This window comes from Neophocaena asiaeorientalis, unplaced genomic scaffold (assembly GCF_003031525.2).
Source record: "Neophocaena asiaeorientalis asiaeorientalis breed wild unplaced genomic scaffold, Neophocaena_asiaeorientalis_V1.1 scaffold82, whole genome shotgun sequence".
NCBI lineage: Eukaryota > Metazoa > Chordata > Mammalia > Artiodactyla > Phocoenidae > Neophocaena > Neophocaena asiaeorientalis.
In genome coordinates this window covers 1,239,852-1,264,368 of record NW_020173068.1, presented here as the reverse complement: position 1 = coordinate 1,264,368, position 24,517 = coordinate 1,239,852, and the positions used below count along the sequence as shown (strand labels likewise).

The 24,517-nt window shown below is 44.7% G+C and overlaps 1 protein-coding gene across 4 annotated transcripts in view; it reads right to left on the bottom strand.

Moving 5' to 3' along the window:
* Positions 1-24,517, bottom strand: part of DNAAF9 (dynein axonemal assembly factor 9) — a 117,753-nt gene that overhangs the window by 20,103 nt on the left and 73,133 nt on the right. For 3 of the 4 annotated variants that reach the window (XM_024742975.1, XM_024742978.1, XM_024742977.1), the window contains 8 exons: positions 23,905-24,051; positions 22,748-22,836; positions 22,226-22,327; positions 21,867-21,984; positions 19,886-19,974; positions 17,717-17,875; positions 12,391-12,516; positions 4,024-4,061 (listed from right to left, as the gene is read on the bottom strand). In XM_024742975.1, the coding sequence (XP_024598743.1) occupies positions 4,024-4,061; positions 12,391-12,516; positions 17,717-17,875; positions 19,886-19,974; positions 21,867-21,984; positions 22,226-22,327; positions 22,748-22,836; positions 23,905-24,051 (868 nt within the window). The remainder of the gene's footprint in view (positions 1-4,023; positions 4,062-12,390; positions 12,517-17,716; positions 17,876-19,885; positions 19,975-21,866; positions 21,985-22,225; positions 22,328-22,747; positions 22,837-23,904; positions 24,052-24,517) is intronic. The other variant, XM_024742976.1, reaches the window with a different exon arrangement.

Genomic DNA, 24,517 nt, shown 5'->3' with positions numbered 1-24,517 from the left:
CTGAGCAAGTACTATTCATCAGACAGCCATCTGGAAAGGTTTCTAAGATTTATTAGTATATACATATTTTTGGTGCAAAATTCGTAAGGTACAAAAGGGTGTTCTTCTCTGGCACCCTGAGCCTTATTTCTCCTCCACAGAGGCAACCACTAATAACCAGATTTTGGGTATGCCTCCTCAGATAGTCTATGCATATACAAGTATATACGAATACACAGAACCACATTTTCTTAACAGCTTCTCCTACACTTAAAACTTCTATTCTCAAGGTCTTCAGGTATGGCCTAGATGTGGTAACAGTACAAGACTTAGGAATTCAAATGGAGAATATGTCTGCATTTTGTTTATTCTATTTTAAAAAGGTTTCTCACATGCCTTCCTTGTTCATAAGCTTTAACATTAAGATGGACCATCTGCAGTCAGAGTTTTAGGAAAGCCTCCTAACAAAGGTGATACTGGTAGTGCCTGTGCTTCCATTCCCATTTAGAAAGGTCACTCTGCAGGCTGTGGGGAGGCAGTGAGGACAGCCTGGTGAGCCTACTGCCAGAACCCCATGTCCTGGTGCAGCCACAGGAAGTGGCTGGGGCCTTTGGAAACTGAGTAAAGCAAGGCCAGGCAGCCAGGCCCAGAATGTGGCACAGTGGGGTGGCAGGCAGGGTTCTAGAAGGCTCAGCACATTCCAGAGATGGCAGTTATGAGAGCCGGCTCCTGCGAGAGGCCCATGACATTACCAGGGGTGGAAGACAAGAATAGCTGTGGTGGATCCTGCAGTGAGGAGTCAGGAAAGGCTGAGAGAAGATCTATAAAGGCCCTAGGACTCTACTTAGCATCTACTTGGGCAGAAGAAACTGGAGAGTCAGACTACTGCGAATGTGCCAACCTGAGTGGCATGCAGCAGGGTCACAAGCACAGGCTTGGCCTGCCTGAGAAAAGGCTAGGATCTGAGTCTCTGACAGATACCTTGCCCGAAGTCCTGTCTGCCCCATGAGTACCATGTAGACAAACACTGTGGGCTTTGGATTCTAGGTCAGGAATTGGACATATAAAAGGGGCTTTGCTTTGTGGAGAAACAAGCAAAAGGATTATCCCCAGCATTCCTTAGGCCAGCTATGCAATCTGCTACCTGCCAAGAGGAAATGCCATCTTCAAGGCAAGGTACAGCAGTTATCTGGAGCACAGGGTGAAGAGGCCATCATGAGCGGTTTCATCTTGCTTGGGCCAGGAGCTTCCTTCTGCTCTGTTATCAAGGAGTGGATACTCTGATTTGGCCAACGCCTCACCAGTCTGGGTTGTGAGTGAGCAGGCAGCCTGGACTGGCCTGTTCCCAAGAGTGGAGAAACATCTCTGAGGTCTGTTTGACCATCCCAGTCTGGCTAAAGACTTCCAGCAGCCCAGAAGAATACAAATCTCACTTCTTTTGTCTATCTACAGATACATCTAAAAGCAGATCATGGTAGTAAATTATCTGCACTCTGTTTTAAAGCCAGCATTATAATGAGCCTTGCTTATTGTTTAAGCATTGAGATTATTTCCTAATCCTTGGATTTCTGTAATACACATCATCTTGTGGCTGCAATACAGTGCTTTTCTCATTGTAAAATAATCCTTTGTTGTAAAAGCAATGAATCAGGGAGCTTGACTCATGAACAGGAGCGCAGGGAGGCAACTGTTCCCTTGGGACGTAAAATGTTTGTCTACCGGTGGCAGATTCTACCTCTACGAGAGCCACCAAATCTCTGAGGAAGAAGAAATACTTGCATTTTATCTCCTCTCTCCCCAGAGGGTCCATGCCCATGGTGAATTAGATCAGATCAGTCTATAGTGTCCTCTTGGCCCAGATGTAAGGGGAAGATGTCTACCAAGGCACTATCACTTAACAAGCCCTTTGCAGTTCAGAAAACAGCATATATGGCCTCAAGGTTATCTGTCTACATCTGATCACATTCCCAGCTTTCTTTTTTTTTTTTTTACTCCTCCGACCAGGGACTGAACCCAGGCTGTGGCAGTGACTGTGGCACTGAACCCAGGCTGTGGCAGTCCTAACCACTGGACTGCCAGGGAATTCCCCTGGCTTCTTTTTTTTTTTCTTTTAATTCTTTTCTTAAAAACTTATTTATTTGGGCTTCCCTGGTGGTGCAGTGGTTGAGAGTCTGCCTTAGAGGCCCGCAATCCGCAAAAAAAAAAAAAAAAAAAATTATTTATTTATTTTATTTTTGGCTGCGTTGGGTCTTAGTTGTGGCACGCAGGATCTTTTGTGGTGGTGTACAGGCTTCTCTCTTCTTGTGGCATGCGGGGTCCAAAGCGTGTGGGCTCTGTAGTTGCGGCATGCAGGCTCTCTAGTTGTGGCTCGCATGCTCAGTAGTTGCAGTGCACGCGCTTAGCTGCCCCGCGGCATGTGGGATCTTAGTTCCCCGACCAGGGATCGAACCCGAGTTCCCTGCATTGGAAGGCGGATTCTTAACCACTGGACCACCAGGGAAGTCCTCCCACCCCCACCCCAGCTTTCTTTATAGAAGCACAGAATTGACACACATTGCCTTTAAACAATGAGTTGGAAGGCAGTGTTTATGAAATATGCCTACAAAATCCCAGACAGAACTCATTCTGTCTTGGCCTAAAAGAGCTTTCCTCTTGTAATACTGGCCCAGGTTCATGGACAGTAAAGACAGAACACTTGCTTAAGGTTCTTTGCCAAGGTAGCCTGATCATCTTTCTCCCACATGCAAAAAAAGAAGAGGGGCACTGAAGGAGAAAGTGTCAAGAAGCCAAGGGGCACTAGGGTGGCAATCGTCATGTGATCAGTTATGTGATCGATCACTATATGATCCATCATATAGTCAGAGGGGCTTACTACAGCCCACACCCTTGGCTTTGATCATGACTTCCAAACATTTATCGAAGGACCAGACAGCTCTCTTTGGTTATCTCCTGGACCTATGTTTTCTCCTATGTAGTCTATTTCAAGGATAGGTACCACCAACCTTTCCAATCTCCCAAGCTAGAAACCTAGGAGTCATTCCAGATACCCCCTTTTTCAATGTCCCCCCATCTAGTCTGTTACCGGATCCTACTAACCCAGCCCCTATAAAATCTCTTTAATCTACCTGGGGTGGACACCATGGATAGACCCAGCCAACCTCCATTCAACTCTGCTACTGGGGTGCAGTGCCTAGAAAGCAACAGGGGCCTCTAAAAGCTAGACTTGAGACTCCCTGGTGCAGAAGTCCAACACACACATTCTTCTCTCCAGTGACCCGGCCTCCTGCCCTGCACAGCCTCCAGCTCAGCTCTTCCCCAAGACAACAGCTCTACGAATGCTCTGTTGTCTCCATTCCCTGTGGATTGGCAATGGCATCAGCAGGGCAAAACCGTGCTGGTGACACTGAGTTATTTTCTTCCATCTGATTTCTACTTGCTGGGCTGTTTCAGGAAGCCCAGACCCCAGGCCTTCTGACAACAATAAGTATTTTATCACCAACTGTAGGAAATTTAGAATTTATTCTGGGTCTCCAGCCATCATAGCTAATATGACTAAAAAGTGCTGCTCCCAGGCTGCCAGATGGTAGGACAATGCAAGGATGAGTATAACCTACAGGATGGGTGGATTTTTCTAAATGTTATAAAGGAGACGTGGAAAATTTCAGTATATGTAGCAGGGGACTATGGGAGGAGGTTCTACTCGGCCATACTCTCACTCATGGGACAGGAGAAATGCATCAAAATCTTGCTGATCCACAGGCTAGGAATACCTATTCAGTCCACTGACATTAGCTGGAAGGCCAGGGCAGACTTCAGCCCAGCTCAGAAGAGGTGTTGCCATGGCAATTTATTATCATTAAGAGACAAACTCTTGGAAGAAATCTGCCTATCAAATATGATGAAAGCAAAAAATGCCCAAGTTTTCCCTGGATCAGTTTTATTTGCTTTAGATTTCAGAATGGTAGGTGGGAGCACAAAGAAAAGTCTGTCGCATCTAAACATAATTTGAAAGGCTTGCAAGCGAAAACAGAGCATATTGCTTACCTTGTGAACACTGGTCGAGACATTTAGGAAAGAGAAATCTAGGGAGAAAAAAGAAATATTTTAAAACCATTAATCTCAGAATTTTCATTGGTTATTTCTCACAAAAATGTGAATATCAGTAACATACAAGATGACTTACTCAGTGGGGCAACGGGCAGGCAACACTGAACATTAAGGATAGCCATGATTATACAAAAGGTTTTCATAGCTTTGAACCAAAGTCCCCTAAGCCAGAAACCCCACAGAAGTCCCAAAGTGGCCAACTCTTGGTGGAATGTTGAAGAGGGGATACTGAGGACAGGGCCAGCTCTCAAGACTATAAGAAATGGAGAAAGAGAACTTGGTCTTCTTTTCCACCCTCCCAAAGAGATACTGTCCTGACAGTAAAGGGGAAATTTCAAGGGAAAATGAGAATTATTTTGCCTAACTGTGCCAAGGGCCTTCAGTACCAAAGTTGCCATATTTCCCTTTATGTGCACAACAGAATCCGGGTTTCCCTTTAATCCTGTTCTGAGCTCAAACGGTGAATGAAATGTAGGAAACTGACTGATTGGATTGAGGGTAACTAATCCAAAGTGTGAGTTAACAACTGTAGCTCTGCAGTAAGCTCCAGAGAAAAGCCCATATTCTCAGTGCTTTAAAACTTCTAAAACACCACAGTGCTCTTCTTAGAGAAGAAAGCTAACACTAATGAGAATAGCTGCCTTTTATCAAGTTCTTACCATGGGCTGGGCACTGTGCAAGCAGTTCATATATACAATTTTATTCTCACATCCACCCTGTGCCTTGGGTACCTAAAAACCACAAAGAGTGGGTTTAGGTTGGCTAAGCAAGCTAAGCACTTGGCCCAAGGTCCCACATGCAGCTAGGAAATGGGAGAGCTTATACAGGGACCCAGGTTCATTTGGCACCACAGAGCTCCTGTGCTTTCTTCCCCTGCAAATAAGATGCTTGATGAAGCCACCCTCTGAATTGTTGCTGGTGTAGTTGGCAGGTATTAGTGCTGTTCAAAACACTGAGGGGAGTTTCTCTCCTGCAATTTTCTTGGTGGTGGCAAATCCTCATCTTTTAATTTGATTTCTGACAACAGCCAGACACACAGCATTTGGAACCAAATTTGGTGGATGAGTGTGCTGGATGAATACAACTTTGGGCTGTGGATCTAGTTCACTTGCCTGACTCCTTCATGGTTTCTAAAGAATTCCATGGGAGAATCCCCATGTGCTCTGAGCAAGGTCAGGAGCCCTGGAGCAAAGGAAGAGACATCCGCACCAGAGTCTCCCAAGAATAGTGGTCACTGACTTCACTGCATTCATAGTCCACTGAATGGCCAGCCACACAGCAAATGCATTCTTAGAAAAATGACTGTCCCCATCAAGTAAGTACCTGTGACTTTAGAGTACATGCCCTTAAAAGCCCTTCTCAGTGCCCTGCTTGCTTTCTTGCAGCAGCCCACAGAAATTCACACCAGTGGCATCTTAGACAAGGCTGAGCAATGTTTCCCCTCAAGGCATCTTATACAATCACAGGTTGGATGCGCATGTTTTAAACCCCTGACAGGGTAGAGGGCCATTAAGCTGCTCACTTTAAACAGCTGCAAAGAAAATACTCAGAACACATGGACTTGCACATACATGCAATTTCTTCTCATATCTTGGCATCTCTGGCATCCCTGTCCTTCAAATTCATATGCTGGCTTTCTTTACTAATCCAACTATGAGTTGTCATTGCTTTTTTATAATTCTTATAAAATTACATGAATCTTTTATTACAGCACTTCCTACCCTATATCATGATTAATTGCGTACATGTCATGGGTGTGGCATTTGGAAAATTATTTAACTTTTCTGAGCAACAGCTTCCTCATGGTAAAACATGGTAATGATGCCTACCTTAAATGCCTCCCAAAATACCTAAAGGGGATTTTGAGGTTTGAAAGGGGTAAAGCATCACAGTGTCTAACAAACAGTGGAAAACAAATGTTGGCTCACTCCTTTCCTTCTCTGCATATCGTCCTCCCTACTAAACTGTAATATTATTATTATTATTTTTTTTTTTTGCGGTACGTGGGCCTCTCACTGCTGTGGCCTCTCCCGTTGCGGAGCACAGGCTCCGGATGCACAGGCCCAGCGGCCATGGCTCATGGGCCCAGCTGCTTCGGCAGGTGGGATCCTCCCGGACCAGGGCACAAACCCGTGTCCCCTGCATTGGCAGGCAGACTCTCAACCACTGCGCCACCAGGGAAGCCCTAAACTGTAATATTATTGAAGACAGACAATAACAAGTATTGGTGAAGCTGTGGAGAAATGGGAACCCTCATACATTGCTGATGAGGATGCAAATGGTATAGTGGCTTTGGATAAGTTTGCAGTTCCTCAAAAAGTTAAATATACAGTTACCATATGACCCAGTAATTCTACCCAAGAGAACAGAAAACATACAACCATATGAAAACTTAATACATAAACATTCATAGCAGTATATTTATGGTAGCCAAAAGATGCAAATAACCCAAATGTCCATCAACTGATGAATAGATAAAAAAGATGTGATATATCCATACAATGAAATATTTGTCAATAAAAAGGAAGGAAACACTGACACATGCTACAACATGGATGAACCCTGAAAGAAGCCAGACACAAAAGGCCACGTATTATATGATTCCATTTATATGAAATGTCCAGAATAAGTATATCCACAGAAACTTCAATAAAGCTGTTACATTAAAAGAAGCAATATACGTGATACTATAAAATATCAAATGGTTTCCCCATCATCCAACATTTGCCCCCAAGGAACTGGTCATTTCCCAGAAGGAACAACTATTTCACAGTCTGGCATGTATCCTTCTAGATATTTTCTATGCGTATACAAGTAAACATTTAAAAAATACACATTGTTTTGGTAATTTGTTTTTCTCACTTCATAAAATATTATGGCCATTTTCTATGTCAGAAGATAAAAATCTACTTGATTTTAAAAAATGCCTGCATAGCAGTCCATTATATGAATATCCCCAAATTTAACCAGTCACTTACTAATTGAGCATTTGGATTATTTCCAGTTCTTTGATTTTTTTTTTTTTTTTTTTAAATTTATTTATTTATAGCTGCATTGGGTCTCCATTGCTGTGCGCAGGCTTTCTCTAGTTGCGGCGAGCGGGCTTCTCTTGTTACGGAACATGGGCTCTAGGCACATGCGCTTCAGCAGTTGTGGCACGTGGGCTCAGTAGTTGTGGCTTGCGGGCTCTAGAGCGCAGGCGCAGTAGTTGTGGTGCACGGGCTTAGTTGCTCCACGGCATGTGGGATCTTCCCGGACCAGGGATCGAACCCGTGTCCCCTGCATTGGCAGGCGGATTCTTAACCACTGTGCCACCAGGGAAGTCCCCTTTGATATTATTAATAGTGTTGTCTTGAACATTGCAGAGCACACCTGTCATATTTCAGACTGCCCAGTACCTTCTAAACACCTTTCCCAGACTTGGAATTAGGAAGCCCGTCCCTGGCGTAAATGGCAGAAAACTGCTTTTCCAGCCTTTCTTGCCGTCTGGTGCAGGCATATGGCCGAAGTTCTACCAACTAGACTCCAAGTGGCAATGAGCATGGTGAGTGAGGGAATGTATGGTAAGCAGACTCCATTTTCTGGTGGAAGAAGTGGTTGAGATATCCCCTTCACCGGGGCAGCCCTACAGGAAGTTTGAGTGTTCCACCTGGCTGCCTAGCCAATACAGCCTGACCCTCCTAGAGACTCTGCAAGCTATAATGTACATTAGTAAACTCCTCCCCAGCTAGACATGCTGGAGTGGGCTCTACTGTTTGGAATTAAAAATTCTGCCTGAAACAAACACCCCTATACGTATATATCTTTGCACATTTTTAAAAATATAACTGTATGATAAAATTTGAGCAATGGAATGGCCATATTTGTCTCCAAAGAGATTAAATCATTTTACATTCCTATCAACAGTGTATGGAAAAAAAAAGAGTGTATATGTGTACCTATTTTCTTACACTGTTGCAGTATAAAAAATCACCCCAAAACTAAGTGGCTTAAAATAATGATGATTTATTATTTCTCATGATTCTATAGGTTGAATGGGCAGTTGTTTTGGCCTGGGGCAGCTCAGCTGGGGCTGATGATTATCTAAAATGGTCTCACTCACAGGCCCAACTGGGTCTCAGTCCAAATGGTAGGAGTGGATGGCTGGGCCTCTCTCTTCACATGGTCTTTCATCCTCAAGCAGCCTAGCCCAGGCTTCTTCATATGGTGGTCTTAGCTCCCAGAAGCAAGAGAGGGCAAACCCCAATGTGTAAATGCTTTTCAAGCCTTGGCTTGTTTCATGCTTCTTGATGTCCCACTGGCCAAAGCCAAGTCACAATGCCCAGGTGAGAAGTAGATTCGACTCTTCAGGTCTTGATGGGAAGGGCTGCTTCTGCTGTGGCCACAATTTTAATCTACCACAGTTGGCTATGTAAGGATGGATTCCTTCCTCCCTTCCTCCCTCCCTCCCTTCCTTCCTCCCTCCCTTCCTTCCTCCCTCCCTTCCTTCCTTCCTCCCTCCCTCCCTCCCCCTCCTTTGTTTCTTTCTTTCTTTTGGCCATGCCATGCAGCTTGCAGGATCTTAGTTCCCCAACCAGGGAGCGAACCCAGGCCATGGCAGTGAAAGCACCAAGTCCTAACCACTGGACTGCCAGGGAATTCCCAGATTGTTTTTGCTTTTTAAAAATTTATGGGCTGGGCTTCCCTGGTGGCACAGTGGTTGAGAATCTGCCTGCTAATGCAGGGGACACAGGTTTGAGCCCTGGTCTGGGAGGATCTCACATGCCGCGGAGCAACTAGGCCCATGAGCCACAACTACTGAGCCTGCGCGTCTGGAGCCTGTGCTCCACAACAAGAGAGGCCGCGATAGTGAGAGGCCCACACACCACGATGAAGAGTGGCCCCTGCTTGCCACAACTAGAGAAAGCCCTCGCACAGAAACGAAGACCCAACACAGCAAAAATTAATTAATTAATTAATAAACTCCTACCCCCAACATCTTCTTTTAAAAAAAAAAAATTATGGGCTTAACACTGGCCCACTTACTTTTTTTTCTTAATGGAATGGGATTAATGTTATTTAATAACTTTCTATTCTTTTTTTTTAACCAAGTTTTTTAAAAAAATATATTTATTTATTTACTTGGCTGAGCCACCGGGTCTTAGTTGTGGCACACGGGATTTTCTAGTTAAGGCATGTGGGATCTAGTTCCCTGACCAGGGATTGAACCCGGGCCCCCTGTGCTGGGAGTGCAGAGTCTTAACTGCTGGACCACCAGGGAAGTCCCAATAACTTTCTATTCTTGATCATGAGTCCCATAATTCTCTTATTCTATTCCACATGCACCCCCATGCACATGAAACAGAATAGCTCCACAGCCCATGCACAGGGGCTAATCATTAGTTTTCCAACAGAGCATTAGTAAACCACTATAGTAAATTACTTTCTGGAATGGTTTCAAAAGTAAATTTGGAAATTTCTCATTCATATCTAAAAACTGAGCAAAATCAGTAATTTTGATTTATTGACAAATATTATTTTTGATCTCTTATACTTTTTTTTTTTTTGGCTGCATTGGGTCTTCATTGCTGCACACGGGCTTTCTCTAGTTGCGGTGAGCGGGGGCTACTCTTCTTTGTGGTGTGCTTGCTTCTCATTGTAGTGACTTCTCTTGTTGCGGAGCACAGACTCTAGGTGCGTGGGCTTCAGCAGTTGTGGCTCACGGGCTCTAGAGCGCAGGCTCAGTAGTTGTGGCGCATGGGCTTAGTTGCTCCGTGGCATGTGGGATATTCCTGGACCAGGGCTCAAACCCGTGTTCCCTGCATTGGCAGGCAGATTCTTAACCACTACGCCACCAGGGAAGTCCTAATCTCTTATACTTTTTAACCCACCTGATTTTGTCATTTATATTTTTATATTCCATAACTATAATTCATATACTTTACCCTTATTTCTATATTTAAAGAGATTATATGCTTATCTTTAGCTTGTTTATTGATTTACTTATTTAAATTCTCTTCAAGGACACTTATTCCTCACATGCTGGCATACTCATTTATTCCACAGACACTTCATGAGCACTTACTATGTACTAAGCATTAAACAGAAATGATTTCTGTCCTCGCAAAAGCTAAATCTGTATTCTATAATTCCTCTCTTTTCTCTAATTGTCTTCATTTCTTTGTCTATTTCCTCTCAAAATTTTTTTTTGGCTGTGTGGCTTGTGGGATCTTAGTTCCCCGACCAGGGACTGGATCTGTGCCCCCTGCAGTAGAAGGGAGGAGTGCTAACCACTGGACCTCCCGGGAATTCCGTATTTCCTTTCCATTTTGTTTTAGCAGTGTCTACTTTTACTTCTCACTGCTTTGAGATTTTCATTTCTATAGTGAAATTTTAATTTTCTTTCTAGGACTCTAACAGTTTACCTTTCAGCTGCTTTTGTCAGCTAAATTCCTTTTCCCCTGATCTTTTCTATTTAACTGCTTTATTTATAACCTGCACACCATAAAATTTACTCATTTAAAGTGTACAATTCAATGATTATTTTTAGTAAATTGTTTACAGAGTTGTGCAACCATTGCCACAATTCTGTTTTAGAACATTTCCAATATCCCAGGAAGATCCCTCCTCCCCATTTCCCCAGACCTTTTATATCTCTTCCTTGAGCTCTTCCCTCACCACCCTGTTAGTTTCTCTTCTCCTTAACTTTTTATTGACGGTGTAGAAGAGTGCTTGTCTAGAGTGTAACCTTTGTCTGTTCTTTGTTTATTACTATCTTTTCCTACCTTTCTATGTTAATATGTCTGGTAGTGTCTAGTCCCCTGTTAGACCCCTTTCTGCTTTCATTCATCTTTAAGTAAAAACTTCAGAAAAAGAAGAGACATGGATGGTAGAAAGAGTGGCATGTAAGACTCAATATGGCATTCTGAAGTACAATGAGGATGCTCAGCATTCACTACAATAACCTAACCTAAGGCAGAAGGAAAAATAGACCACCTTAGCTTTATTATGGGAGAGCAGAACCTAGGTCAGAGCTAAAGAGAAGGGAGAATGGTGAAGACATTTCTTGGGATCAGTTAAGGTGACTAGGGAAGTAACTTCTAATGTAAATTCTACGAGAAGTCTAAAGATATCAACTTGGGACTCAAGAAGGGAGCTTTTTCAGATGAAGATCTAAGGATAGCTCAATCAGTTACCAGGAGATGACAATAATATGGACTAGCCAGAAAAACCACATGATTAAAGACCTTGGATACATTCTACTAGGCTAAAGGGAGAGGAAGTCAAATAGCTCTATGAAGGGACACTGTAATGTTTGAAACTTCCCAGTGAGGATTTCTCTCATGATGAAATAGGTACTTCTAGATACCACTGGGGCAGTATAAACTGCAAAACCCACTCAGAAAGCAATTTGGAAATATGAATAAAGAGTAATAAAACTATCATACAATTAATTAATAATATATCTTTGAGGAATCTATTCTAAGGAAATTATCTGAAATTTCAGAAATTTATATGGATAAAGATGCTCTCATAGCATTATTTATGATAGTGAAAAGCTGGAGACATCCTATGTGACTAACAATGGGGAGCTGGTTAAGACTATTATGTCCATACATGCACATAATGATTACATACCCAATCAAAATGTAATTACCACTGTAATTGCAGGAACATATATATGTTCACTTACATAACATGTCTATACGTTAACCTAAGAAGAAGGATATAAAATTATATGTATACCACAACTGTAAAAAAGCATGCACATAAAAGACCAGAAAGGAATTCACAAAAATTATAATAGTTAACATTGAGTGAGATTATGAGTGAATTATACTCAATTTTCTTTGTTATTATATTACTTCCAAAGTAGAAAAAAAAAGTTCACCTGTTTGTAATGAAAATAAGTGTCATTAACTGAGGTAAGATGCTTTAAGATGGCTTAACCACATGAAAAAGTATCTGTGAGGTACTCCAAGTGCCTTGGGACACAAAGCCCCTCCCCTGCAGTAAAGAGGAAAATAAAAGCCTGCCATAGGCATTCTTTTTTTCTGGGAGAAGCTATTTCAAGTCCCACTGTCCTAGAAGGGTGACTTTTCAGTGCACAAAGTGGTGAGAAGCTGTCAGTCCAAATGGTAGCTCTGAGGACCTAGCACTAATCAAATGACAACTGGGCATTTATTACATACAAGGTAGACTGATGCATTCCAAAAGATAAACACACGTAAAGATGTGCCTCCTACTGGGAGGTGGGAGAAAACTGCTTTCTGTACACTTAAACACAACACACCCTGTGGGCCAGAGGTGGTCCTAAGTATGTACCTGTGCTCCATGTAGCAGCTCAGGGGCTCCACACATACTGTGATGGCACCAATGGTGAAGGAGGACTTGACATTTGAATCTGGATGTATCTGCAGGGCCTGGACAACATCAATAACATCTGTGTAGCTGGGGGGGAAAAAGGGAATAATTAGTTTACCGATTGGCGCTTTAGAGTGCGGGAAGAGGGGTATGCTTGCTGAGTGGCTGAGTAAGGGTGGAAGGAAAACCAAAAGGGGGAGACTGAGACTAGGTTCCTTGGGGTCACCCCACTTCATGATTTAGAGCCCCTGGAGTCCACAGTGCTTCTGTATTTCCAAGTTCCATTAGTTCTAACCGCAAGAGTGAGTGGAAGAAAGAACCCTACTGCCCACTCCCCTTATGAGAAGCCTGCAGGCGACCCTGGGGCTCTGAGGGTGGGACTTGGTGTTTTCTAATCAAGTTAGGAGCTCCCGCATTGGTATATTTTCTTTAATAGCTCTTTCCTCTCTCCTTTCATCTCACAGAACATGCGGGCAAGAGAAAGAGGGATTATGAGACATATCTCCAAGTCAGTAGACACATGGCAAATACCAACTGCATTTGTATCTCCTGCCTGGAACTCCCTCCAGGGCCAATTTGATGTTTTCAATTACAACTTAATATGTTCCTGATCCAACTCTCCCACATCTGCTCCTCTTGAGGTCTTGTCCTTCTCAGCAGAGGATATTCCACTCTTTCAGCTGCGAGGCCAAAGGTTTGTTTGGCATCTTCTTTTACGCCATTTTTTCTTAATCTTTAAAATATAACTATGCTCATACTCCCACTCTACCACTGAGTCCAAACTGCTTCTGTCTTTGTGTCTCCCTATAACCTGTTTTCAACACAAAAGTTAGAGGGGTCATACTAACCCCATCGGGTAAGCCACTGAGTGAGTGGCTTCCATCCCCCCCCCAGCCTGAAAGCCAAAGCTCTTACAATGGCCCACACAGCCCTCTAAGATCTGACCCACACTGCAGGGATGAGTTTAATTTCTTACTATTTCTTCCTGTACCTGAATCTAACTGCTTTGACCTCCTGGCTCTTCCCTGAATGTGCCAGGTATAATTTCACCTTTGCACTCTCTGTCCCCTCTCCTGTAATGCTCTTTTCCTCAGATGTCTGCAAGCCTCACTGCCTCAACCCCCTTCGGGTCTCTGCTCAATTGGCATCTTATGAGAGAGGTGTCCTCTGACTTCATGCAGCCTATGGGATATAGCAATCCTCTCTCTTGATACTCCCCACCCTCACCCCAATTCTTCTCCAAAGCACTGACTACAGCTACATACACTGTATTTTCTAATTTGTTTATTGTGTGTCTCTGCAATAAGAATGTAAGGTAGTTGCTGGGTGCTGTAATCAATGGTGCCTAAAGCAAGGCAGGTGAATGAACTGGACATTGAACTCCAGGCAGACCCCTGGCCACTCCAAGAACATTGTCCTGACTGACCCAGTCTATCACAAAAGGTCAATTCTTACGGAGCAAAAGGCAAATCTGATGGGCAGCCTTGCTGATCATACAGACCTGGTCTTAGCCTGGGGCTGGGAGGATAGGTACAGCCTGCCTGGGCTATTTCCTGAGTTCCTACAAACAATTCATCTGTACAACGGTACTTGACTTTACTCCACACAACAACATTAGCACCCCCAACCCCAGGTCTGCCTCAGTCCTGACCAAACAGCAGTGGGCGCTTCAGTAGAGAACATGGTGTGCTAGGTTCTACAAAGAGCGAGCCCTCTGCTCCCTGGTTTCTCTTGAAGGCTTCTCCCACTGCCTGGGCATGTGTGTATATGACCATGTAGAGTGCTTTCCACTGGTTCTGTAGTGTTTGGATGGTCCTAGATGCTAGGAGAGCCCCTCACAGTGCAGTAACACTCTGGTAAGCAGGCCTGAAGCTTACAAACTGCCTTAAATCTCTTTGTAGTTGTGTTTAATGGCCTTAATGCTCATGGTGAAGTGCCCTAGCTTTGCTCCTCAGCATCAGCTTTTTCCTCCTCTTCTAAAGAAAAGTGTCTGGGGGCTTTTTACTTTCCATGTTTGGTACAAGCTGTAGAGACTCTCATTTCTTAGGGTTAAAAAGAACTGAAAGGGACTTCCCTGGTGGTGCAGTGGTTAAGAATCCACCTGCCAATGCAGGGGACATGGGTTCGATCCCTAGTCCAGGAAGATCCCACATGCCGCGGAGCAACTAAGCCTGTGCACCACAACTACTGAGCCTGCACTCTAGAGCCCGCGAGCCACAACTACTGAAGCCCGCGCACCTAGAGCCCATGCTCCACAACAAGTGAAGCCACTGCAATGAGAAGCTGGCGCACCGCAATGAAGAGTAGCCCCCGCTCACCGCAACTAGAGAAAGCCCGTGTGCAGCAATGAAGACCCAACACAACCATAAATTAAAAAAAATAATAATCTTATTAAAAAAAAAGAACTGAAACATTTATAAGTCAGTCCTGAGGATTTTGGCAATTTTAATACAATAGATTTCCCTTAGACAGGGTGACTGGGGAATTCCCAAGTTTTCAGAGGATTACATTAATTTTCACTGATTTTAATGGAAAATAGTTAGAGCAAAAAACAGGCCCTAGGCTTCTTGGTGAGGCCAATGTATCTAGGTGAAGCATCTGGGCACTGCAGCCAGGAACCACTGAAGCAGACAGCAGGTCTTTGGTGTCGATCACTCTACTTGTTAATGGTGTGCCTGCTAATGCCCTCCCTTACTGCCCAGCCCCTGCCTTATAACCATCCTGGGCATGGCTTCCAGACAGCAGGAGGCAGCCCTCACCTCAGAAGGATGCACACCGATCCAACTGATGAAGCCTGTACCTGGCCACTCTGGCTAAACTGCCCCAACTGCATGATGAAGGCAAAAAACTCTTTGTGTTGCCTCTTTCTTGTCAGTATTCTCTTTATTAAAAACAAAAACAAGGGCTTCCCTGGTGGCGCAGTGGTTGAGAGTCTACCCGCCGATGCAGGGGACACGGGTTTGTGCCCCGGTCCGGGAGGATCCCACGTGCCACAGAGCTGCTGAGCCTGTGCGTCTGGAGGCTGTGCTCCGCAGCGGGAGAGGCCACAACAGTGAGAGGCCCACGTACTGCAAAAAAACCCACAAAAAACCCACAAAAAACAGAAACGAAAAACCCATCAGCGCTTTAACTTTCTTTCCTCTGAAACAACATATTCCATACAATTGTCTTTCGGGCTCTTTTTTACATTTGCAATTTAAGCCTACAATTTTACCTCGTTTTACATTAATTCAATTTTTGTTTTGAGCAATACTGCTTTAAATGTAGATAATGTAAAGAATAATTTTACAATGTTCCAGAGTATAAACAAATACAGCCCCTCAAATTCCTTAAAATTATTAAAACTCAGATTTCCGCAGTTTTACTTATTTGTGTATGTATTAAGTTCTATACAATTTTGTCACCTGTGTAGGCTCCACCACCACGATAAAGATACCGAACAGTTCCGCACCACAAAGCTCGCTTGTGTTGCCCTTTTATAACCACACCCACCTCCCTCCTGCCCCCAACTCCCATCCCTAACTCCTGGCAACCACGAATCAGTCCTCCATTCCTAAAATTTTATCATTTCAAAATACATTAATTTTTAAAACAACAACCTAATAATCCACTTGATGTCAAAGCTCAGCACCACTGCCCACCTGCTGCAGTAAGTAGAATGGGACCAGGCCACTCTAGGGGCAAAAGAAAACTCTGCCCTACAGCACAGAATCCTGTAAATCAAAATAAAGGCCACATTCACGGAATAAAATTCTCAACTTGAGAAGCCTCTGGGGTGTCCCCTCACCAACAACCTCAATACTGGGCTCTAAGGCCCAGCCCCAAGGAGATGGACATGCTACAAAGAGGCTGCCATGTGTTCCCTGCTGTGCCTCAAGAGAATGGGCCCAGCCTGTAATAACAGTGTCACAGTGAGCACCACAGCAGGAAATCCATCTGAGGTTCCTAGTGTCCTGGGGCTATGACTGGGCAAGAACTGGGTCTGAGAGTACAAGTGGGCTGGCCATACACTGTCACTGCAGTCCAGAGCAGCCAGGACAGCTAGCACTTTTGCAGACTTGTACAGTTAGAGACAAGGAGTCAACAATGCTTTCTGAAGTAATGGAAGATGGAAATGACCTCAGCTGCACAATGTCAAGCTACCAAATTTGACTCCAGGTCCACACCCCCAATGACTCAACTCTGGAGAAGCAGCAGGAGGTGATGAAGCTAGGCCAACCCATTCCTTTGACCATTAGAAGCGATGGAAAACAAGTGGTTTCTAGCCTTCTGGCTCTGTGGCTTCCACAACCTCAGCCCACTAGTAGGACAAAAGGGTCAACAGAAGGGAAGCCCAAAGCAGGTGTAAGAACAAGATCTAAAGAAGAGGAAAGATGTCCTGGCAGGGCACATACTCCCACCTGTCGCCTGCAGCACCATCGGCCTGGCTTTCCTCCAGTCCTCACCATCACACCCCAGAGACCAAACAGGGTTTTGGATCCGGGCCTACTCTCTACTGGAAATAATTAGCCAGTTGCAAATACTAATTATTATGAGCACAAAAAAACACAGCATAGCACAAAAGCACTTTGTGAGAACTGCCAAAAGCTTCTTTATCACCAACTATAATGACAGCAGCAAAGAGCACAGCCCATGTTTTCCTGATCTGACACGTTCTCCTCTGGGCCCAGGGGATGATGGGCCTGCTTCCTCCCTGGAAGCTCTTAGAACAGGTCAAGGGAAGCTCCTTGCAGCCAGGGCTCCCCAAGCAGCGGTACACACTCCGAAACTGTCCTCACAGGGAGCTCCTTGCCCAACTGGATTATTCATGCTCCTCACTGAGGGTCCAAGGAAACCCTCCTGCACTAGCCATTCCGTGGATGATGGGGCTCGAGACTGGAGTGTGGGGACTGTCTCTGCAACTCCACAGGAGGGAGGACTGAAAAAACTGAAGCTCCCTTGCCTCGGTGGCAAAGGAAGAAGCTTAGGGACCATTACTGTTAGAAGAATTATCAAAGAATCTTGCCCAGAAAACCACCTCCCTAACTCTCTGCCTCTGAGGATATTATGATGTTGAGGCCAAACTTAAAACTTGTGTGCAAAAAAAAAAAAAACTTGTGTGCAATCTTCACCAGTCACTCTGGGCCACAGGATGGCAACAGTTCTTGTTGAAGGCATATCTGTGTAACACAGACACTTCTCATGCATGTGTGTTTGTTCTGTGCCCCAAGTTAGCCACACATGAAATAACAATAATGGCAAGGTCACCACCCTACCCCACTATCCCCAAAAGGCTTCCAGCGCTCACCCTTGTAACACCACCAGTAGTCTGGTCTTCTTGCGTATGTAGGCTGACTGGCGGGCAGAGCAGTTCTGTTGGGCCTCCAGGGCATTGGAAAGGTATCTCTGGAAGTGGGCAGCATGAAAACATTCGGAGCTGTCCATGACTTGACGGTATACCATCCACCTGGAAATGGCAAGTGTAATCTCAGCATGAGGACCAGGCCCATAGGCTCTGCCAGTGGATTCAAATGTGACCAGTACACCCACAGACTCTCTGTCCAGTGAACCCATACAGGAGAAAGCAATCCTGGCACCACAGAAACAGGCAGAGTGCACTGGCTGGGTGGGGAGCCCTGTATCCTGCAATCACTACCACTGGAGCTTTTGGCAGGAAATGCCTTGCCACAGGAGAAAAGGTCAGATAAGCACATGACCAACAGATTTCAGAGTTGAGAAAGACTCCTGAACAGGCAGTCACTTCCTGAAAGATCATTCAGTAAAATGGCTTCAGTCCAGTTTTCAGTAAAATTCTTGCTAAGAATAAGTAATGGGGGGAGGGGGAGTTCCCTAGGGGCCCATTGGTTAGGATTCGGCACTTTCACTGCAGTGGCCCAGGTTCAATTCCTGGTTGGGGAACTGAGATCGCACATGCCACGTGGCACAGTCAAAAAAAAGAATAATGGGATAACGGGTAGGGTGAAGAATTCAGATTCTTTACAGAACAAAAGCAATGGAAATGAGGGAGGAACTGGTTAGCTATTGAGTACTTATGAAGGAGGCTCCCCACAGCGCTCCCCCCACAATCTCCCACTCTAAACTCCCAAACTTCTAGGTGATTTCAGTCTTCTCAATTCTGCTATATGGCCTCCTGCAGGATGCCTTGCCTTTTTTTTTTTTTAAATAAATTTATTTATTTATTTTTGGTTGTGTTGGGTCTTTGTTGCTGTGTGCGGGCTTTCTCTAGTTGCAAGTGGGGGCTACTCTTTGTTGCGGTGTGCAAGCTTCTCACTGATGGCTTCTCTTGTTGCAGAGCATGGGCTCTAGGTGCACAGGCTTCAGGAGTTGTGGCTCGCGGGCTCTAGAGTGCAGGCTCAGTAGTTGTGGCACATGGGCTTAGTTGCTCCGCAGCAACTAAGTGGGATCTTCCTGGACCAGGGCTCGAACCCGTGTCCCCTACATTGGCAGGCGGATTCTTAACCACTGCACCACCAGGGAAGCCCAGGATCCCTTACTTTGAGGTAGACCAACTAGTTATTAAAAGCCTGGTCGGGAGGCTTCCCTGGTAGCGCAGTGGTTGAGAGTCCACCTGCCGATGCAGGGGACATGGGTTCGTGCCCCGGTCCGGGAAGATCCCACATGCCGTGGAGCGGCTAGGCCCGTGAGCCATGGCCGCTGAGCCTGCACGTCCAGAGCCTGTGCTCCGCAGCGGGAGAGGCCACAACAGTGAGAGGCCCGAGTACCGCGCAAAAAAAAAAAAAAAAAAAAGCCTGGTCGGCAAGGGTTGTTTAGCAATCTGCCAGCCAAATGGAAGCGATGGATGAATGATTTCCCCAATTTTGCCTAAGCCAGCATGTCCCAGTTCCACCTGAGCTCACGCAGTCCCCTTGTGGTCACGGAAGGATCACATCCACCAGCTCTCAAGTTCTAACCACCCTGGTCCTGAATTCCCCTGCTGACCAGGCACATTCCCAGGCCTCTGCCCATGCTGGTCCTGCTGCTACAGGGCTCTTGCCCAGATACCCAAGGGTTCATTCCCCCATTTCCTCAGGCCTTTGCTCAAATGTCACCTTCTCAGTGAGGTCTTCCCTGAGTACCCAATTTAAAACTGGAATCCCTCCCCCAGCCCAGCACTCCCTATAGCATTCTCTGCATTAATTTATCCATAGCACTTTTCACTAGCTAATATACTATTTTCTTATCTGGTTAACTGCCTATCTTGCCAAACTAGAATACAAGCTCCATGAAGGCAGAGATTTTCTCATCTGTTTTGTTCATTCGTCCCCTACAGTTAGAAACAGTATCTGGCATACAGAAAGTACTCGGTATAAATGTGTTAAATGAATGGATGGATGGATGACCACTGCACTGATACCAGTGACACCAAAGGTCAGTGCATGTTGAAGGTTTCCCAGTGCCAAGGCAGACCCAGACATAGAATCCCTTTCCCCAAAGCAAAGGCAGCAGCCATACTAACCTGCCGTATTCCTTATGCAGAGTGACCAGAAAAGCACAGAGCTCGCTAGCATGACAGCCTGGGAGGCCAGTTACAATGCTGATAATTACCTACATGAAAGAAAAGCCATGTGGGTTTGTGATTCAACTGGGAGGCAGCGTTGTGTAAGAGGTTAAAAGAACTGACTTCTTGAGCCAGGTTCTATGGGTTTGAACCTCAGCACCAGCACTCACTAGTTATGTGACCTTGGGCTCACAACAGAATCTACCTTGCAGGGTGGATGTAATGATTAGCTGAGTTAATATATGTAAACAAAATGCGTGCAACAGTGTCTGGCACATAGCAAACACCATATACAACAATGTAGCGTTACTATAATAATTTCCACGGAGCAGGCTGTGACTAGATCAGTCTATGTGTGGAACAGATAACTAGTGAGAGCCTGCTGTATAGCACAGGGAACTCTACTCAACGCTCTGTGGTGACCTAGATGGGAGGGAAATCCAGAAGTGAGGGGATATGTGCATAAATATGGCTGATTCACTTCGCTGTACAGCAGAAACTAGCACAACATTGTGAAGCAGCTATACCCAATAAGCTAAAAAAACAAAAAAAGTATAATGGAAAATACTGGGCAGAAAGGAGGTTTGGGACAAAAATGCCACAGGCTAAAGTGGTGTCGCAAACTCAGCGAAGGAAGGGAGTGGCCTGTGCCTTCCAAGCCACAGGGCCTGAGCTAAGGAAACAAACCGGGTGGAGGAAGCACTTCTCAATCTTGATGGGGAGAAGAGGTGCCAGGCTGCACTTTCCTAATCTTGGCACACGACCACATGAAAACAGGGCCCTCTGCAGGCAGACATTCCAAAGCAACTCAAGAAATTCACCAACAAAGAAGGGGTCAAGCAGAGGAAGAAAGGAACCATGCATTTGCTGAAGGATAACGATGTCAGTGACATAGCATGGCAAGGGCTTCTTTAAGTATGTTTTATTTCACAATACACAAGACTCACTGGGACAGGTCTGGAGTGAAGTTCAACTTGGTGGCACTCATCACTTGAGCTAGTCCCATCAGCACAGAGATGGCTATGGATGCCTCTTTTATGAGAAACAGTTCTCCCTCCTCCCCTCTGAACAGACCCTTAGTCTGTATCCCTTTCTGTGCCTGTGGGCAGTACTCCATGTAACTGACTTTCTCTTTATACTCTTCCCATCCAAATTTCTCCATCTTGGTTCCCATTCCTCAGCACCCACGCCTCAGCCTCTCAAATCCCAGCAAACATGCTCACAGCCAGATACCTTCTTACTTTAAGGCCAGTCCTGTAGCACTTTGTTATATGAAATATCAATACATATATTAAAAAAATATGTAAAATATAACATTTTCATTTTTAAACTCTTGCTTAAGGGAAAAATGAGGCTTCTGACTGCTTAATGCTTCTATTTCCTTTTGCAGCTGAGTGTCTTCTAGATTTGCACAGAAATAAATGCCCTCTTTGAGCATATTATAACATATGGTTCCAAAGAAATGGTGGGCGGAGTCAAGAGGAGAGGCATGTGAAGCAGGAGCAGATTAAAATCCACTCTTGGGAAGACAGTGTTTATAAAGTGTCACCTTATCCTGGTGGTGCTAGCAAGGTCTCGCTAACACTTCCCCTTACGAAGCTCAATGTGTCAGGTAAGTCCTTGCAACCAGAAAGAGCTGATGGCATGAGAGTACTGAGCAGGAGTTTGGAAGACCTGGAGGAGCAAGGGGAAGGCACAGCAATATGCCAGGCTTTCATCATTGCTATGGGGCTCAGCTGGGGTTAATGTAGATGCCTGTACACAGTCATTATATACAGCAGGTTTCATGTGTATCATTACATAAGTATCCAGGGAGGTGGAGAGTCTTATAAAAGGGACTCTGCCTGAGCTCCTTTTGTTAATTGACACTGAAGATTAAGGGCAGGCTATCAGGATTATTTTCCCATGAATTCCCAGCTTATTTGGTGAGCTGCTGTACCTTGTCATTTTCTACTGTGTGAGTAGGGTTGATTTCAGCTTGCTGCAGCAGGACAGGGAGATGGGTCCTCATCATGGGTTCCCGACTAACGCTGCTGACGGCAAAATGCTGGAGAAACCTAGAGAAAGAAAGACAATGCTATTATGTTACCATCACCAGCCTTGCCTGAATGTGCCCATTCACATGATAAAAAGAAACCTTAGTGAATATCTCTAGAGAATAAAATTGTATATGGTGTGTCACTACTACTTTTTATAATTATTCTTAAGAAGCTATAAAGAAAGAAAATGGAGCTTAGAAAGCACCAACTCTGAGGTTTCTGACATTTCAAAAGTCAGAAACAGAAAAACAGAGCTCACCCATCCAGCTCTGGGAGTTTAGCTGAGAGTAGCTTTAGAGGACTCCGTTTCTCCCCAGCAGAATGGCTCAGGACACTGAAGAGCTTCTGTGCACTGGAGTGTCTGGAATATCAAAGGCTCACAGATTAGAATTCCATCTCTCTACAGCAAACATACTTTACATAACTTGTTCTGATAGTTTCAAGCCAAAGTCCTGTGACAGAGTCAATACTTCTAAAACAAGCATCTCACTGACTTAAGCAAAATTCGGCATTAATGCAAGATGACTGGTTTGCCCACATAGGAAGCCTGGCCTAAAACCTTTGGTAATACTACAGGTTTCTGATTCTTGGTGGATTTCATCTCTCTTGACTTTTGTTCCCCAAGGGCACTGGCTACCTGCAAGTTGGCAGCACTGGAATGATTGTGTCGGCCCTTTCAGAAGCCAGGACCCCTGTGTTACATAACACAAGTCATCCTGCAGAGAGAGCAGACACACACAGCCTAGGGAAGCAAGCATAAACACTGAAGGCAGCCACTTACAATCTCTTTTGTTCCACAGATAATCCATCTTCCTGGATCACTTTTAAAGACAGCCCTGAGTTAGCCTGCTGTTGCCAGGGGGAGAAGACCTAAACAAAACAGAATTTGAGCAAAGAACACTTTAAACCCAACAACAGGATATGGAACCCACATGGGGATTTGATGGCTGTTGAAAATCTAGACTGTCAGTACAGAGAAAAACCATCATAACAAACAAGTTTGTTCCAAAATTAGAGGCCTGAAGCAATTCTGTTCTGTATTTTTAAAAACTAGAATTTCTTTCTGGGTTCTTCTCCCAGGGATTCTGCTCCTTAAGAGGCCAGGAAGCACAGAGGAAGGTATCAGGTAATACTGTTCTGGCAGCAGGGGCGTGTCTTCCCTGGTGATAGGGACAGACAGAAGGAGTTCAAGCAACTCCTGCCTAGAGGCAGAGGAATAGCTGAAGAGAATCTCTAGGTTCCTAGGCTGAAAGGACAAGCACAAGGAGGTAGAAGGACCAGCTGGCAGTAAGATGGAGACACAGACAGGTCCTAAAAGCTGCTCTGCAGCCAAGGCCAGTAATTGCCTCCTCTCTGTTCTATGAATCTATCCTGAGGGAATGACTGTCCTCTCAAAAGCTGTTGCATCACACCTTTCCAAGCATTTCCACCAGAATAAGACTGGCCATTTGTATGACTCTGGCTACTGCTTGGTCTCTAAGTAGGCTGTATAATTCTTGGTGAGCTCCCTCACTCGTGCAATCTGTGCTGAAAGCCTATGGTGTGCAGCCTGCCAGGTGGAACCACTTGCAAGGGCAGGGCCTATGAACCATGGGGAGGGAGAGTTTGGGGTGGGGTAGAGAGCTCTGACCCAGTAGGTAGGGCCTAACAACTCAATAAAGTAGCTAAAAGGAAAATGAGTCTAATTATGACTTATAAGGGACAAAGAATATTTTTCTTAGAAGTTAGAAAGCCTTTTGTTCAGTTCCTTTAGGTTCTCACCTTTCAATGGCAAGAGTCTATTCCAGGACCCAAAAAGATCAGAAGCAGCCACCCTCACACCAGCCCTCCCAACTCTCCCTCTCAGCACCTCACTGTTAGCCCTGAAACATTGCCTTACCAACTAAATTGCTAGGAAAAAGGCTAGTAATTGTTTTGCTGAATAATGATTGATGTTACCTCTGAGTAAAATGTTTGGTATATCTTGGATTTGGGGAAAAGGGCAATCATCAGAAAATTGTTTGATCCACGGAAATGAACTGGAAGATGGGGAAGCAATGAACTTTTGAAGTCTATCAGAAGGGCAGCAACAATACTGGTGGAATCCTGAAGAGAAAAAGAGGGAGCATCACTGAGAAAAGCCATATGCATGACACAAGCCCTCACATCTACTGTCAGAACACATATGGTGAATGTCAGTCCAGTTATTTTCACATTACGTGGTTTACTGGGATTCAGTTATAGATGTGCTTACCCACACCCAGTTTTAGGAGATATAGGAAGTACAGGGTCTTTTCTCCTAAACTGAAAATATCATCTCTTCCTAGGATATTAATCCCTTATCGGATAAATGATTTGCAAATATTTTCTCCCATTCTGTGGGCTGCATTTCACATTCTTAATAGTCTTTTGATGCAGAGAAGTTTTAAAATTTGATGAAGTCCAACTTACATATTTTTTTCTTTTGTTGTCTGTGCTTTTGGTGTCAAATCCAAGAAACTGCTGCCTAATCCAAGGTCACGAGGATTTACTCCTATGTTTTCTTCTAAGAATTTAATAGTTTTCGTTCCCA